Below are 16,322 nucleotides of genomic sequence, written 5' to 3'. Positions count from 1 at the left end.
AATCAGAAAAAAATAACAGCCTAATGCATAACACTGAAGCCAATCTGAAAGATTTATTAAAGAAGATTTTTAGAAATCATCACGATCTGGATTTGCCACTGAGCAGGTATGAATTTACATTAGAGTGAGGAGATAATGAAATGTACTATCTCTGTCTTTGAAAGTTTATGGTCTAGACATCTCTTCATTCTCAAAACCGAAAACAAACAAAAAAGACAGAGACAGAAAACAAATTAAAACAGGCAAGATGAATGAGAGAGCAGAGAGAAGATGGCTTGGAAAAAAATAAATAAAAAGCAGAAACATATAATCAATGTTTTAAGCTCTCATATTTATGAAATTAAAAAATAGCTTTTAAATAATTCAGTGGGGGTAGGGAGTAGAGGGGAAAGGATAAAAATATAGATGATAAAAAACTGGCCACTGTGAAGGACAGACAAAACATAGTATCATATTATACAATGGAATATTATTTGTCAAGAAAATGGAATGAACTACTGATACATGCTACAACATGGATGAGCCTTAAAAACACTACACTCGAGTGCCAGACACAAGAGATCACATATTGTATGATTCCAGTTATATGAAATGTCCAGAAAAGGCAAATCTTTAGAGGTAGAAAGTAGATCAGTGGTTGTTTGGGGCTAAGAGTGGAAACTGGGATTAACTGTAAATGGGTAGGAGGAATCCTACACCAAGGTGATGAAAATGTTTGAAAACTGATTTCTGGTGATGTTTGTACAACTTAGCAAATTTATACAAATCATTGTACACCTCAAATGGGTAAATTTTATGATATGTAAAATATATCTCATTAAAGTCACTTTTTTTAAAGTTAAAAATAAAAATTGATGATATGTTGCATTATTGTTGAAGCTGATGGGTGGCTCATGAATTCATTCCTCTCTCAGGCTATTCGACTTTTATCAATGTTTGAAATTTGCCAAAATATTAAAACAACAACAAAAGAATAGCTTTAGATACTTGTTAGAGCAAAATCATTCTACATTATCACTGCAAATGACCTTAATTAGGTGCCATCTACTCCAATCTTTCAACTTCCAACAGATCTAAGTACTTCCTTAAGCAAAAAATCTAATTCCCTGTACAGCTCTCATTTATGATGTACTTTCTATATAGTAGGCACTAAGCTAAGTGCTTTACATACATTACATCATTTACACAACCTTAGGTGACAGGTACTAGAGGTATCTTCATTTTACAGATGAAGCACCTAGGTTTAAAGAAATCAACTAACTTGCTCAGGGCTATGTAGCTAGTAAAGAGCAAGTGCAGTCTGATGCCAGGAAGTCTAACACCAGAATGTTAGAGATCCTGATTTGTATACATATATCTGTATTATATGTCAGAAAGGAGCAGTGATATCTTCTCTTGGAGGAGGAGTCTTCACTTTAGGCAAACTTACATGTACAGGGACTCCTTGTAGAGTAAGAAAGGGGTGCTTGTAACTACCAGGAGTTGTAAACTGAGGTGGATGGCCATTCTAGCCATAGCTCAAATTCCACTTCAAACATTACACAAAGCAGTATGGACTTTTCTCATGTTGCTTAATGTATAAAACCACCCAAATGGTTAACATTAATTGAATGCCTATCATGTGCCAGGTACTAGTCTATGTGCTTTCATGCATTAACACATTTAATCCTCCTCCATTAAGGTAAGTAGTAAACTGAGTCAGACGGTTGCAAGTTGCCCAAGATCACAGGGTCAGAGAAGCCAGGATTTGAAGCCTAGAGTATGTAATAACCAATTCACTCTATATTCAGCCTCTGTATGTCATTAACTTAAAGGAATCTGGGCTGTCTTTCCTTTAGTGACTTTCCCTTTTTCCATTCCTAGCCCTGGGTGCTCAGGGACCTCCTGCTTAGGCTCTAGCCCTCCTCCACAGCTCTCATGAGGGAAAGGAACCAACGTCAGTTATTTGGACTTGTCATTCAGTTACTTTAACATGAATGGTTATTGGTTAAACCTGGTACCATCAGAATAACAGAAAAAGCACACCTAGGATCTGGAACCTAACAGTCTTGAGTTTAAATGTAGGTTCTGTCTGCCTATTAGCTACCAATACTGGTAATGTCTTTGAGCTTCTGCTTTCTCAACAGTAAAAGGGAGATGCTTACATTTTCCTCAGAGAATATCTATAGTGTTCATAAGTCAAAACCAGGCATTTTCTTCAATACTACAAAAGAATAATAAGTGCTTGGAGTTGGGTATGAATCAGTTTCAGGAGCTATACTCCTCATTTCTCTCACAATTAACCACGATGAATAGCAAACAGGTCCTAAAATGAATTTCAACTTTATGACAATGTCGGCTAAGAAAGCATGGATGGAGACCAGCCAACCTATTGATATTACTATGAAATAATGATTGTGAAGTAATTTAATATATTCTTCAATTATATATTTACAAATACATCAAAGCAACTGGTACTTGGTAGGTCTCCTCTTGTTTCATTTTCCTATTCTCAGAAATGTCCCCGCAGGGATTCCAAACATTGCATTTGTGGATCATGCATCTGTTGTAAAAACTGTGTAAGGTGTGCATGACTAACTGTGAAGCACAAATGCCACCTAGTGCTGAGATGATGGCTGACTCTGAGTTTGCAACGTAAAACTATGGTAACAAAATGTGGGCAAGCAAGGACATGATAAGCTTCCTCCCTTTTGTTTAAGAAAGCAATTTTTTGAACTGTCTGAAATACAAACAGGCATATTCATGTAAGATGAGAGCCCATGTACTTAAGAAGCCTCCACTCACATTAGGGCCATATTATATTTCACATGTATGGTGAAACAACAGATCTAAAATGATAATAAAGTAAGTCCAAGATGCCCAAGGTTGTACACATAAACTGAAATACATGATAGAAAAAATAACTGCTGTGAATTCAAAGGTTAGAGGCACAGAGTCAATGCTTAACGAATTATATTTATGTGTATCTAATGATTCTGACCACCAGTTCCAAGGTGTGGAGGGGGGTTTCCCCACACTCCCAAGCAATTCTCAGATACCAGCTGGACGTCCTACCATTCAGCTCAATTCTGACATTATCCACCTGGAGAGAGCATCAGATGCCACAGGTTAAGGGCTCAGTTCTACCAGAGTGCTCCCCCTCCCCCTTGAGAGGCCAGTCACAAGCCAGGTTATCTGTCACCTGTGCTTCTGATAACCAGCTATAGACTGGAGGTACCAGTGACCCCCTCCCTTGGGTTTGATTAATTTGCTCAAGTGGTTCACAGCACTCAAACACTTTACTTATTAGATTACCAGTTCACTACACAAGGATATAACTCAGGAACAGCCGGGCAAGGTAAGCGGAAAGGGCACGGAGCTTCCACGCCCCCTCTGTGCCCCACTTTCCCCCAATCCTCACGTGTTCACCAACCTGGAAGCTCTCTGAACCCTGTCCTTCTGGGTTTACACGGAGCTTTATTACAGGGCCATGAATTCAACCTCCAGCCCTTCTCCTCTCCCCAGAGGTCAGAGCGGTGGGACTGAAAGTTCCAACCCTCTAATCACATTGTTGGTTCTCCTGGCAACCAGCCCCATCCTTAGGTGTGGTCCAAAATTAACCTTGAGACATCTTTATCTCTCTCTTCACTTATGAAAATCAGAGGGTTTGGGGAGCTGTGAGCCAGGAACCGTAGACAAAGACCAAATATATATATGAGAAATATATTTTGATCATTTGAATGGCTAAGTACCTATTTCTTATAAATCACCATATCACAGAATCAAAATGTGACTTCTCATTTTTTCAAACGGCATAAATATTAGGGGTGAAAGAAAAAAAAATATATAAAGAATTGATTCCTGCCTTTGTGGGATGAAAATGAGGTAGAGAAGAAATTCAAAACAAAACAACAGCATTGAAATTTTTTTAAAAAACACTTCCCGGCTGAAGAGAGCCAAAGGTGAGAGTCCATGATGGCGGCTTTCAGGACAGACTTAGGGCTTCAAGGGCAGGAAAGACCTATTCCCGCGTTCCCTCCCTCCCAACTTCTCACTGAGATCCCCAGGAGGAAGCAGCCTCACAGGATATGCTTTGCCAACATGGGAAGCTGCAAATGAGTAAGTGTGGCAAGGGAGACAGTCAGAGGGAGGCCCTACCCAGGTTCTCTCAGCCCCGACAGTACAGGGAAATGATACAGAAAAACTCTTGCCAAGAGAAAAAACAAGGTAACTGAAAACTGAAGTCTTCTGACTGCAGGAAGGAGGCTGTTGGATGGTAGACAGCTCAAATACAGGGAGCTAAATGCAGAGCTCAGCTGAATTTCAGAGGATCAATGAAAGCCAAAGGGGAAGGCCTAGTCAGCAAGCAGGGAAAAATGGGTAAGACCTCCTGCTTTCGAGGGGTGAAGTGAGGCTAATGCCAAGAGAATGATGAACTTCATTTCTTTACTCCTTAAACCAATATTTCTTGAATGTCTACTATATCCAGCTACCATCTGGGATACAAGAGATACAGCTGTAAATAAGACAAAGGCCCTGATCCACGAGGAATGTACTTTCAATTTAAGGGGGGCGGGGAGAGAAAAGAAAAGACAGTCAGTAGACAAAAAGATGAATAAGAAAAATATCAGCTTGTAAAATAAATGCTGTGTAGAAAACCAAAAAATTGAATAATGTGACAAAGAGACTGGTGAAACTTATGGCTGGATAGTATGAAATGCCATCTGAGGAGGTTACTAACTTGATATTTGAATGACACATGGAACCAAGCAAAGAAGAAGAAACAACTAATGTAAAGGCCCTAAAGGGGAAAAAACCCCCCTCATTTCCTATTCAACAATATTTGAACCCCATCTATAGACTAGGCGTTATCCTACGCATTCCAGACAAAGAAGGGAACAAACCAAACCAAAATCCTTGCTCTAACTACTTATATTCTCGTGGAGGGAGACACATAAAGAGGAAGCAAGATTTATTAAAAAAAAAAAGATATATTTTAGAAACTAATAAGCGCACTAAGCAGAAAAGCAGCATAATTGTGTGTGTGTACACGTGCGTGCACTACCCCACCCCAGTTTTAAACAGGATAGTCCTGCAAGGCCTCACTGAGAAAGGTGATACTTTAGTGGTGACCTAGAGGAATAGTTGGAGTGTTTGGTGTGAGCAGAGCATAGTGGGAAAAGGGAAGAGTGATGCAAGATAAAGGTGGAGATGGCATTGACATATACACACTACCAAATGTAAAACAGATAGCTAGTGGGAAGCAGCCGCATAGCACAGGGAGATCACTGCATAGCACAGGGAGATCATCTCGGTGCTTTGTGACCACCTAGAGGGGTGGGATAGGGAGGGTGGGAGGGAGACGCAAGAAGGAGGGGATATGGGGACATATGTATACATATAGCTGATTCACTTTGTTATACAGCAGAAACTAACACACCATTGTAAAGCAATTATACTCCAATAAAGATGTTTAAAAAAAAAAAGATAACGCTGGAGAGACAGGCAGACTGGATCCTGAACGGCTCTTGGCACCATGAAAAGGAGTTTGGATTTCAGTCTAAGTAATGGGAAGCAATTAGAGGAATTTAAGGAGGAATGTGACATGATTTTGCATTAAAAAAAAAAAAATCATTCTGGCTCTAGTGTGAAGAATGGATTGTAGGGAAGCTAGCGTATATACAAAGAGAGACCAGGTAGAGGCTGTAAAAGTAGCCCAAGCAAGAGAGAAGAGCTTCGAGGACAAGGCTGATGGTAGTGCAGAAAAATGGGCAGATCTGGGATAGGTTTTAGAGGTAAAGTCAAAAGAGCTTGCTGATGATCTGCATGAAGGCAGGACAGGTGGACAGGAAAAGAGATGAATCAAGGATAACGTCTAGACTCAGCACCAGTTTGATGAAGGATAAGAAAGACTGGAGCAAGCAGATTTTCCTTCTTTTTTTTAACAGCACAGAGTTCTGATCTAGTCATATAAAGCTTAAGATGCCTATTAGATATCCGAGTGGAGATATCAAGAAAGTGGAAACATGAGTCAGGGAGAAGTCAGGCAGGAGATGAAAACTTGGGAGAGTCATCAGCATTTAGTTGGTACTTCTAGTCAATCAACTGGATGCGGTGACCAAAAAATAACATGTAAATACTGGGGTCCCAGAACTGAGCTTTGAAGCACTTCAACATTTAAAACACAGAGGAGAAGGAACCAGCAAAAATTGAGATGCAGCAGTCAATAAGGTAGCAGGCAAACCTGGAAAGTGTCACAAGAAGCCAAAAAAAAAAAGAGTTTCAAGAAGAAAGCAGACATAAAAACAGCAAAAGCATTAAGCCAATGGCTCTCTAAGTGTGGTCTCTGGGCCGGAAGAATCTGCATTGCCTGGAAATTTGAGAAGATGTAATTCTCAGGTTCCCACCCAGAATTACTGAGTCTGAGGGTCGGGCCCAGCAATCTGTGTTTGAACAAGGCCTTCAGGTGATTGTGATATTTGAGAATGACTGTATTAGGTTATATTAAAACCATAATTAACAGTGAGACAAGACACTTCACTGGAAACCATGACATAGACCAGAGAGCCCTCCCTTGCTGAAGTTTTCCATAAATAATATGGACATGACATCTTGGGCAAGAAGAAAGGAAAAGGAGAATTCTTGTGAGCAACCTAATGTTTTTCTTGACACACAGTAGATCAGGGGAAAAGAGTGGCACAGATGGCAAACTGCGACACAATGGCAACTGAGGTAAACAATGATAAAACTAATATTCAAACTACAAAACACTGAAAGGAAGTCACTTTTTACTTACTACCAAATTTCTAATTCAAGTTCACAATCAAATATGCTTTTTGGATTGCATTCATATCTTAGTAAGGTTCTTTGACATATTATCATTAACAATTAGTTTGAACTGACAGCTTTCCCCAAAGATCAGTTTTCACCAAGAGTGTAAAAAATGGTGCACATCCAAATTACAAGTATCCCCTCCAACACACACATCCATCCAAAATGGTGAACCTAGAAATAAATATTTCAGACATTTTTCACAATCCCTCAGCTGTAAAAATAGAAGAACAGAGGAACGCAAAGAGAACTTGGTTTTAAAAGGGAAATCAATTTAGAAACATTTCCTTCTGAATTTATGAATGTTTTCTAAATTAAAATGTTCTCAGATTAATTCTCTTATTATATGTAGCTCTCCCCCTACGGTTTAGCCCTCATGGTTTTGAGTCCACAACTTTAGTCTCATGTAATAAAGCAGATTTAAATTTAATTTCTTAATAAAAAGTACAGAAGAATAAGAGAGATGATTATAGAATATTTCCATGCAATTAGTATTAAAAGGCACAAAAACCAAAATCAGAAATTGGTGTATGTGTTTAAAGAAAGCAACTCCTTTAAAAACTAATTTAAGATGGAAGACTACTCCAATCCTTTATTCAAGTCAGGTTTTTAAAAACAAAAAACCACCTAAACTAAAACTACATGGAAAAGCATGTATGCCACTGTGCTCTTAATTTACTATGAAAAACTATTTATAGAAAACCTTTAGATGCTAGGCATTGGAGTTACAAGTGTGAATAAGACAGGTTAAACTTTGCTGGGGGGATACATAATTTTGGTTACTGGTAAGTGCCATGAAGGGTAACAAAAATGACAAAGGTCTAGGTTGCTCAGGGAAGGCTTCTCTAAGGAAGTAACATTTGAAGTGGGACTTGAATGGTGAGGAGTCTGCCATTTGAAGTTCTGGGGGAAAGAGCATTCGAGGCAGAGGAACAACTGCAAAGAAAATTCATCTTAGTATCTTTCCCAATCTATGATGCTTACTTCATTCAAAATGTAGTTTCAAAATCTTTCCCACTCAATGGAGCCTTCTGTGATAAACTCTACTTTCAAATTATGGGTTAAGTGCTCAATTTACACTACATTCATAGTTTTAAATTTGTGGTCCTGAAAATCTAGTCTCACAGTAAGTCAAAGTTTTTAAGGAGAGAATCCTAGGATCCTTCTATTCATCTTCCATAATCTTAGCAGTATTATCCACAGAAGACACTGTTCATTAAATGCTCAAGACCAACTATTATAAAGGAAATCAGTATTTTGTTTCCCCATTCTTACAATAAGGTTTGGTTACAGATTACTTCAGAAAGAACCGAAGTGACCCTGTAAATCCAAATGGAAAGAGCAAATGACTCAGGAGTGAGAAATTGCAAATTCATTTCCTGGCTCTACCATTTACTTAGACATGAGGCTTCTGGCAAATCAAACTCTATGACCATTTGTCAATATCTGTAAAATGGGGGTATCATTTGCCCTATTTAACCAGGATTAGTCAGTCACAAACTACAGTCCACACGAGATCACGATCACTGTCCTTAAAGCTTACTGTGGAAACACAGCATAAACACTGCAAACAATAATGTGTTTTCATTTTAGAACTGGAAGAGACCTTAAATGATCTTGTTCAATCTCTCATTTTACATGAGAAATCAGAGGCCCAGAAAAATAAGGTGACTTGCTCAAAGTTACTGAAATACATCATGGCAAAATCCGTATGGCATCGACACTTTCTAAATACCCAGCCTACTGGGTATACTTTTTTACCACACCACACTGCCTTCACCACTTCTTGCAAGCTAGTCCACAATGTGCATACCTCACAATTTATTCCAACAGTCTCTACACTCAGATCCACAATGACAAAAGCTAAATGACTTTAAAAAAAAAAGTACCTACATAGGTTCCTGATGCTGAGACCTGACATAATTTGATATCAGAATTGAATTTAGGAAGTTCCACGCTGATATTACTGAGTCCTGATATTAGAGATATTAGAAATGTAAGGCGTAAAATCAGTTGATGCCTTAAAAATATGCACCTACGAAATGAGTGCATATTTGGCCTATCGCTGGAGTATTTTTTTTACATAGTTTCCAACTGAATTGATATAATGCTGATTCAATTACACTGTTATTTGAGAAACAGAATACGATTTTCTTTACTTATACACAATATACTGGTACCACATAAAATACTGAAAGCAACATAAAATACTTTTTGTTTTCAGTCACCTTTCTCTGTTCTCTTATTCATGATTTTAAGCTAGAAGCAGAATCTAAGTTAAGAAATAGTTACTGAGTGCCCTGTACCCTAGATTATATAACACTGTTTTAATGTGAAAATAAAGAATATAATGAAAATTATGTAACAGTTTTAACATTAGAAAAGTCTAAATTCAATCTTTAACATGAAATTAAACTGTGTAATAAAAAAGTGAGAAGAATAAAATTAGATGACCGCCTGACATTAGAAAACTTCAGCTACAAACAAAAATTTACTCCTCAGGAATGTCCTAAAAATACCAAAGAAAAGTTGAAACATCAAACATCATCTAAACTGAAGGAAGGGTCTTTGGAAACAGAACCTCAATCAGAAGTTAAGTGGCTTCGGAGGAAGAGCAGTAAAATGATAAATGACACCTTAGTAATCAAGAGTGTAAAATGCTTTAGAAAGTAGTGTGGGAAAACTAAGGTGGTAAAAATCAAATGATGTAAGTCTGTGAAAGCATTTGGAAGACCATGAAGTACAAGTTATTATTATATGACAATCTGTAGTCTACAAGCATAGCAGTTCACCACAGAGCAGACGTAAATGCTTATTTAAAAACTGTAATTCTTTTATACTGACTCACCAAATTTTCATTCTTAAAAAAGAAAGAATGTTAACCATGAAAGCTGGATCAACTATCCAATTCTTAAAAAGGAATTTATCATAGCCTCAATAGAACACACACACACACACACACACACAAATTCCCCCCTCTTTCCAAACTATGGATCCTTCTTTTAGCCATGTGACCGTAAAGCAGGTCACTGTTCCTCTCTGTAACTCAGTTTCCTAGTAATGTGTGTCAGGCAGTGTTGGGTGTTTTGCATGTATTACCTAATAAAATCTGTTATACAAATAAAATGAACTAGAAATTATTATCCCTATTTTACAGTTAAGGAAATGAAAGCTCAACAAAGTCAGTCAGGAGACTTGCTCCAAATCATACAGCTAATAAGTGGCATAGCTGATATACTGAACCTTCATCTAACTCCTTCCAAAGGCTTCGCTCTTCCCACTTACACTATCTTGTAAAATGAGGTTGTTTTCAGTGACCTTTAAGGTTATTTTATTCAAGTAAAAATATGATTAAATAATCCATTATTCTTCCAAAACATGTATAGAAAAAAAAAATATTTGTTGAAGGATAATTATCTCACTACTTTTAGCTTGCCACCACCTAAAAATAATTTTGAATTTTTAGAGTAGAGGTAATTGAGAGTCTGTAATATAGGACACACAGGGTTCTTCTTGGTGTATGTAATGTAAGGTGTTTAGTACATTTTAAAAATGATAAACAAATGGTAAATAATAGACACAATTTTCAACCAAAGTTTTAACACTTTCTAAAGTGTATCTTTACATATATACAGATCTTACTTTTCTAAATTTTGTGGACTTTACAACCAAACTGTGAATTTGAAAAGAAGCAGTGTATTAAAGGCACATTATTACCTTGCTCTAAAATAATTTATTGCAGAATAAGAATGGATTCGGGTTTTCTAACAGCGATTTTTGGTCTGATATATTCTGGTTGTCACCGAAATCATTAGTTATCTCTTCAGAATATGCTACTTGAAACATCTTTTCATCGTATAGCAGTCTACAGTACTAAAGGTGAAGTCAATCTAAAGTAGTCTAATTGAAGGCAGAACATTTACTATTACGACTACTGCTCTATGGAATTGGCTAAACTGAGAACCATTCCGTACTCGGGGAAAAACTGTGTTAGATCTCAGGATGTATTAATTTATCAAGCATCCATAGAACACCCACTGGGCGCCAGACGCTGAGCTGGAAGTCGAACATAATAAAATCCTTGGCCCTTAACAACACTATGCCTTAGAGAACCAAAACTCCAAAACGGCCATGGTCTTTGATGAATTTTACTACTGAACAGATTGGAGAACTGGTGGACCACACGACCGCACCAGTTCATCCTTCTCTGTTTGAGACGACCCAAATCCAAGCACCGGAATATCAAATTCAAACTCAAGAGTGCCGAAGTGAGGAAAAAAGAGAGCTATACCGGAGCAGGTGAACGCGGAGAGTCCCCTTTACACCCGGTCTCCGTGGGGTGTGGGGACACCCGGGTGGACCCCGCGAAACAGAGGGGTCGAGGAGGCACCTTAAGAGTCGGGACCAGGAAGAGACCTGGACAGGCCGGGGCCGGGGCCGGCGCCTCCGTGCCGGGCCTCGCTCACCTCTTCCACCTCGATCTCCTTGTAGTCGATCTCTTCAAAGTTGAGGACTTGGGAGGGGGCTTCGATCATCTCACCGGCGGAAGACGAGGAGGACGAAGAAGCGGCGGAGGCTGTAGACATGATCCCTTGCGGAACCCGGGGGGCCAGGGAAGGTTGCGGCCCGGACAGTCCGGGGGAGACCCGCGTCCACCCGCCTCCGGACCGACCTTCAACCTGGAGCCACGGCGGTCCGTGGCGGGGACAGAGGCTGCGGCCACAGCCGAGTCCCGGCTCCGGCTCCGCTGCGTTTTCCTCCGTCGGGCCCCGCCCACCAAACTTCCGGTTCCGGCCTAAAATCGGAAACCAGAGGTGGGCGGTGAGCTCAAGGGAGGGGAGGGGAGAGTTTGGTGACAGAGACAGAGAAAGGAAGGACGGGTTGGGGGGTGGAGTGGGGGAGGGTGAGAGGCTAGCTTGGACCCGTTGGACAAATTTCGCGAGATCTTTGTTAAAGGGCCTCAGCAACCGGAAGATACCGCGAGAGCTGGCGCGTGACGTAATTAAAACGCGCGAACGGAAGTGGCGCAGAGCATGATGGAATATCAGTATGGTTGGTCCTCTAGGAACCAGCGGGAAAGATAAAACCTATCTGCTTCGTGAACTATGTTGTGACCCCGCTCCCTTTTCCCTCAGAGACCTGCAGACGGACGGTAGTGTTGGCTTGAGTTTTTGTGACGAAGCTTACTTTTCAGTTTCACCCCTAAGGTAAACTGAACTATTTCTTAAAAAGCCTTGGAAAATGTGTTTCCCTCAATGTGTTTGGAAGGAAGCGGTTGCTACTGTTACTTTGAGCCAGTCCCTGATGCTATGAGAGATTCTAAAGAAAATAATACATAGCGAGCCAGCGCGTGTAACCTGATTAACACTATGTAGCCTCACGAACAGAAGTTAATATTAGGTAAGGTAGATACTTATAATTTGGCATAATTTGTCGTTTATCTGAATTTATGGGGTGTATTAATGGTACGTGTCGGAGTGCAGAGCACTCTGCTGGATGCTTTACAATTATAGTTTAATCATTAACAGTAGCCTTGCAAGTTAAATATTTTTGTTGCCATTTTCAGGACCTGAGAAAATAGGCTCAGAGTAAAACAATTACGATTCTCACAGGCTAGTAGAACCTAAGTCCGAATATCTATAAGGCGGAAAGTAATGCTGGTGTTGTATCAATACTATCAACACAATTTTTAGTTTTAAACTAGCTGTTAAACTTTAGTCAGTTTGACCTGAAGCCTAACTGGGAAAATTGGAGTTAGAGATGAAGGTTTAAGGACCAAGGATGAAACCCTGGGAATGTCAAATTCTAAGTCTCAGTATGAGACCGAAAAGGAACTGGCGAAAAAGTGGGGGAATGGTGATCGGAATATCACTGTAGGAGAGCTTTTCAGTTAAGGAATAGCCAACCAAATAAATGCTGTACAGAAGTAAGTTTAACTAGTTTGGGATTGCAAATAGGTCATTGAATATGGCAATTAAGAAGTTATGAACTCCTGGAAAACATTCTGTCATTTTTTGCAGTTTTAGTAACACTCAATGATAGTTTGGTGAACGGCTAAGAGAATGAAAGAAAGAATAATTTCTTCTCACAGCACAATCTCTGGATGATCTTACCCAGGGTCTTGACCACTTTTATGATGATAACTCCCAGTTTCTCCCACTGTTCAAATTTTTCCTGAATTCCGGACCTATTGGACATCTCTATTTAGATGTAATGTAAGCACCCAAACTTCAAGATTCCAAAAGCGAATTCAGAAGTTATTACCCACGACAGATATATTCTTCCGTGTGCATTTTCTGTCTCCATGAAGGATCCCATCATCTACTCAGTTGTCCAAGTGAGAAATCAGAGCTTTATTTCTACATGTGAAGTGATGCTTAGTGCACTAGTAACCAAATAGAAGCATATTAAATCAGTGGGATAACCATTTTTACCTGTCATTTTTTTACTCAAATTCCCAAACTAGGATGGTCACCTCTTAACCTTGTCCTTTCACTCTGCAGGTCATATCTAATTTCTCTTTTTACCACGTTGATCTTAATACAATGGATGCTACCAAGTGGGAATTCAAGATATACTTATTATATGTTCTAGCTGAATGAATAAGTTTTGCCAGTCCTCACTTTCCCTGGATTGCAAGATCTGTTTTCTATACCTTCAGTTTAGGACTAGAATCTTGCTGATAAGGGACTAATCACTACAGCCGTGATGCTGTTATGCTTGATTTTTTCCCCCCAAATTTTGTTAAGAAAAATATCAAACATACAGAAAAGTTGAAAGAATTTTATAGTAAACACCTATATACTTACCACCAAGATGCTATCATTAACATTTTACTATACCTGTTTTATCATGTATCTGTCTATCCATCCACTCATATATCTGTCTTATTTTGTTGGATGCATTTCAAAGTGAATTTCCTACATGATCTTGAACATCTACCCCAATACTGTACTTCTCCTTCTGTGTTTTATGCACCAATTTGGACTTCTGATATTGATAGTAATCTAAAATCAATTCTTGTCCTATTTGCTTGCAGATTTTCTTCCTTCCTTCCTTCCCCCCTCCCTTCCTTCCCCCCTCCCTTCCTTCCCCCCTCCCTTCCTTCCCCCCTCCCTTCCTTCCCCCCTCCCTCCCTCCCTCCCTCCCTTCCTTCCTTCCTTCCTTCCTTCCTTCCTATCTGGCACCTCTTCACTAGCTTCTGATAATAAAGTCCCAGCTCTCAGCCCTGCTTATGTCTCTGGCTCTAGTCATCCCCAAGGTCCAATCTACCCCTCCCATTCTGTGCTTTGACTTTATGAGCCGATAAATTACCATTTTTCATTTAAGCTGATTCAACCTGTATTTTTGTCACTTGCAATCAAAGAATCCTAAGCAATGTAGTTTGAATCCAGAGAAATGAGGGAGGAGAATTTGTCTCAGTTTACCTCAATTTTGACTTTGTATTCCTTTTAACTTCTTTAACTTTCACGAGTTACAGATGAAAGCTTGAACCTCACAATTTCATGTCAACTTCAGTCACTAGTCGATTGCCTCTCCACAAATTTCCAGAGATACACATCAAGCTATTTAACTGGTCTCCTTGAATTCCCTCCCAGTTTGAGGACTCTCCACCGCCCCTCCTCATGTCAGTGTCCTAATAACTACTCTCTAACCTTCAACTGTCTTCAGTTTTAACCCTTTTATAGTACCCAGGGGATGAGGGCAAAGAGTTTTGAAATCCATTTCTCACCATCTCTTTGCATGTTGTAAGTGGGATTCTCATCTTACTTCGCTCATTTGGGTTATGAAGGTTTCTGGCACCTATTTTCATGGAGGCTTAGCAGAAGCGGACTAAAATAGTTTCACTTTAATATTCTGTTGCAGTGCCATGTGTCAATATAATACCTCAGAGAAAGAGTTCCATATTTTATCTGTTAATAGGACTTTTGTGAAGAGTAACAGGAAACTCAAGGTAACATTGCTTAAACAATAAAGAGGATTTATTGGCTTGGTTAAGTGGGAAGCTAAGAGCTAGAACAGGCTTCAGGTGTCATTTGTTTCATAAACAATGATAACATCAATAATTTAGTTTCCATTATTGTCTTCTGCTTTTTGTGGTATTTGCCATTGCTCTAGAACAGAGTTTGTCAACTTTTTTTTCCCCATTATTGATCCCCTAAGGAGCCTTTTAAGACTTTTTCTTCATGGCCCCCCAGCATTTTAATACCACATATATATTGTGTATATGTTTATGTACTGTATGCATATTTATGCTTTATACCTAAAGAGAGTAAGTTTTTTTTCTCTCCCCAGTTTTCACCCCCTGGGAAATGATATCACCCCCATTAAGAATGCATGCTCTAGCAGTTTCATTTTTCATATGAGATCACGTTGTCCAGTACAGTGACAGAGAGCATCTCTTTTGGTAGCTGTTTCAGAAGAGCAGGGAACTTTAAGCCCTTGGCAACTGTACCCTTGAGTGAAGAATGGGGACGGGCGTTTAAGGTTGCGAATGTCTTGTTTATCCTAGATCCAGGACTCAAAGAGTCATGAGCTTTGAGAAGGAGGAGCTGCTAACCAGAAGAAAAATCTAGAGACTTTTAAGAGGGGCAAGGCAGGGAATGGTTGCTGGGAATGCAACCAACAAATGTTCATTATTCATGTCTATTCAGGTTGAGCTCTATTCTTAGAAAGTGTGTCTTTACTGCCTGTTCCAGAACCAAGCTAGCCCACCCCAATCAAATAGTATTCTTTCCAGGAAGTTCAGAAATAGTTTTCTGCTTCATTATATTCAAAACTGCAGTATGCAGAAGATAGCCAACCCCTTAGCAACTCAGTGAGTGGCTGAATGGAGAGTGGCTCCCCAAATTCCTGCATTTCTTTGATGTTTGGGTTTATCCCGTATTTTCTACTCCCCACATCTTCATTCTAGGTCTTTCACAGTCCATGGGGCTGCTGGGAGGGTTTTAGTTCCAGGTGCCCGCAGTGTGGCTGGTCAGAGAGGGCTTGCAAAGGTGGGGTAGAGGTGCAGCTCCAAGGCATTCTCTGACATGACACATAGCTGACATTTCTGTTTGCAGCTGATGTTCTTTTTTGTTCCTGTCCACTGTGCTAGCTGCAAGGCAACTGATTTGATGGTACCCGTGTGTCCTGCAGATAAAATTTCCATCATTGTTTTTGAAATACTTGATATGAAAAAGTTCAGCTGGTTTCAAAATCCATTCATGTTATTGGAAGGAATTTGAACATTATATTTGCTATTTAAATAACAGGAAGAGCTGTTAGAGTTTTAAAATATGATTTCAACTGTTGTAAATTTTAAAATGGTTGTAAAAATATTTAAACACTTTTTTCATTTCCTTGTATGAACATAAGTTCTCTTAGATAATGCCTATCAGGAATTTGAAGAGTTCATCTTTAAAAAGTCTTGATCAGGATTGATAGTAGACATTTCAATGATAAACGCTTATATTAAAAAGTTATATTTATGAAGGAAAACTTATAAAAAATTCCTCTTAAAATTTTGAAAA

At 39.2% G+C, this 16,322-nt stretch overlaps 1 protein-coding gene and 1 long non-coding RNA gene across 3 annotated transcripts in view; one reads left to right on the top strand and one right to left on the bottom strand.

Moving 5' to 3' along the window:
* The window catches only part of MAP3K7 (mitogen-activated protein kinase kinase kinase 7), a 63,285-nt gene extending 51,685 nt beyond the window's left edge, over positions 1 to 11,600 (bottom strand). Inside the window, exon 1 of one of the 2 annotated variants that reach the window (XM_068551444.1) lies at positions 11,277 to 11,600. In XM_068551444.1, the coding sequence (XP_068407545.1) occupies positions 11,277 to 11,396 (120 nt within the window). In that variant the 5' untranslated portion in view covers positions 11,397 to 11,600. The remainder of the gene's footprint in view (positions 1 to 11,276) is intronic. The other variant, XM_068551445.1, reaches the window with a different exon arrangement.
* A 254-nt stretch (positions 11,601 to 11,854) lies between these two features.
* Positions 11,855 to 16,322, top strand: part of LOC137769707 (uncharacterized) — a 29,982-nt gene continuing 25,514 nt past the window's right edge. The window contains exon 1 of the long non-coding RNA XR_011075042.1: positions 11,855 to 12,017. This is a non-coding gene — a long non-coding RNA (uncharacterized lncRNA). The remainder of the gene's footprint in view (positions 12,018 to 16,322) is intronic.

This window comes from Eschrichtius robustus, chromosome 9, assembly GCF_028021215.1.
Source record: "Eschrichtius robustus isolate mEscRob2 chromosome 9, mEscRob2.pri, whole genome shotgun sequence".
NCBI classification, from domain to species: Eukaryota; Metazoa; Chordata; class Mammalia; order Artiodactyla; family Eschrichtiidae; genus Eschrichtius; species Eschrichtius robustus.
The sequence above is the reverse complement of the archived record's forward strand: the minus strand, read 5'-3'. Positions and strand labels throughout refer to the sequence as shown.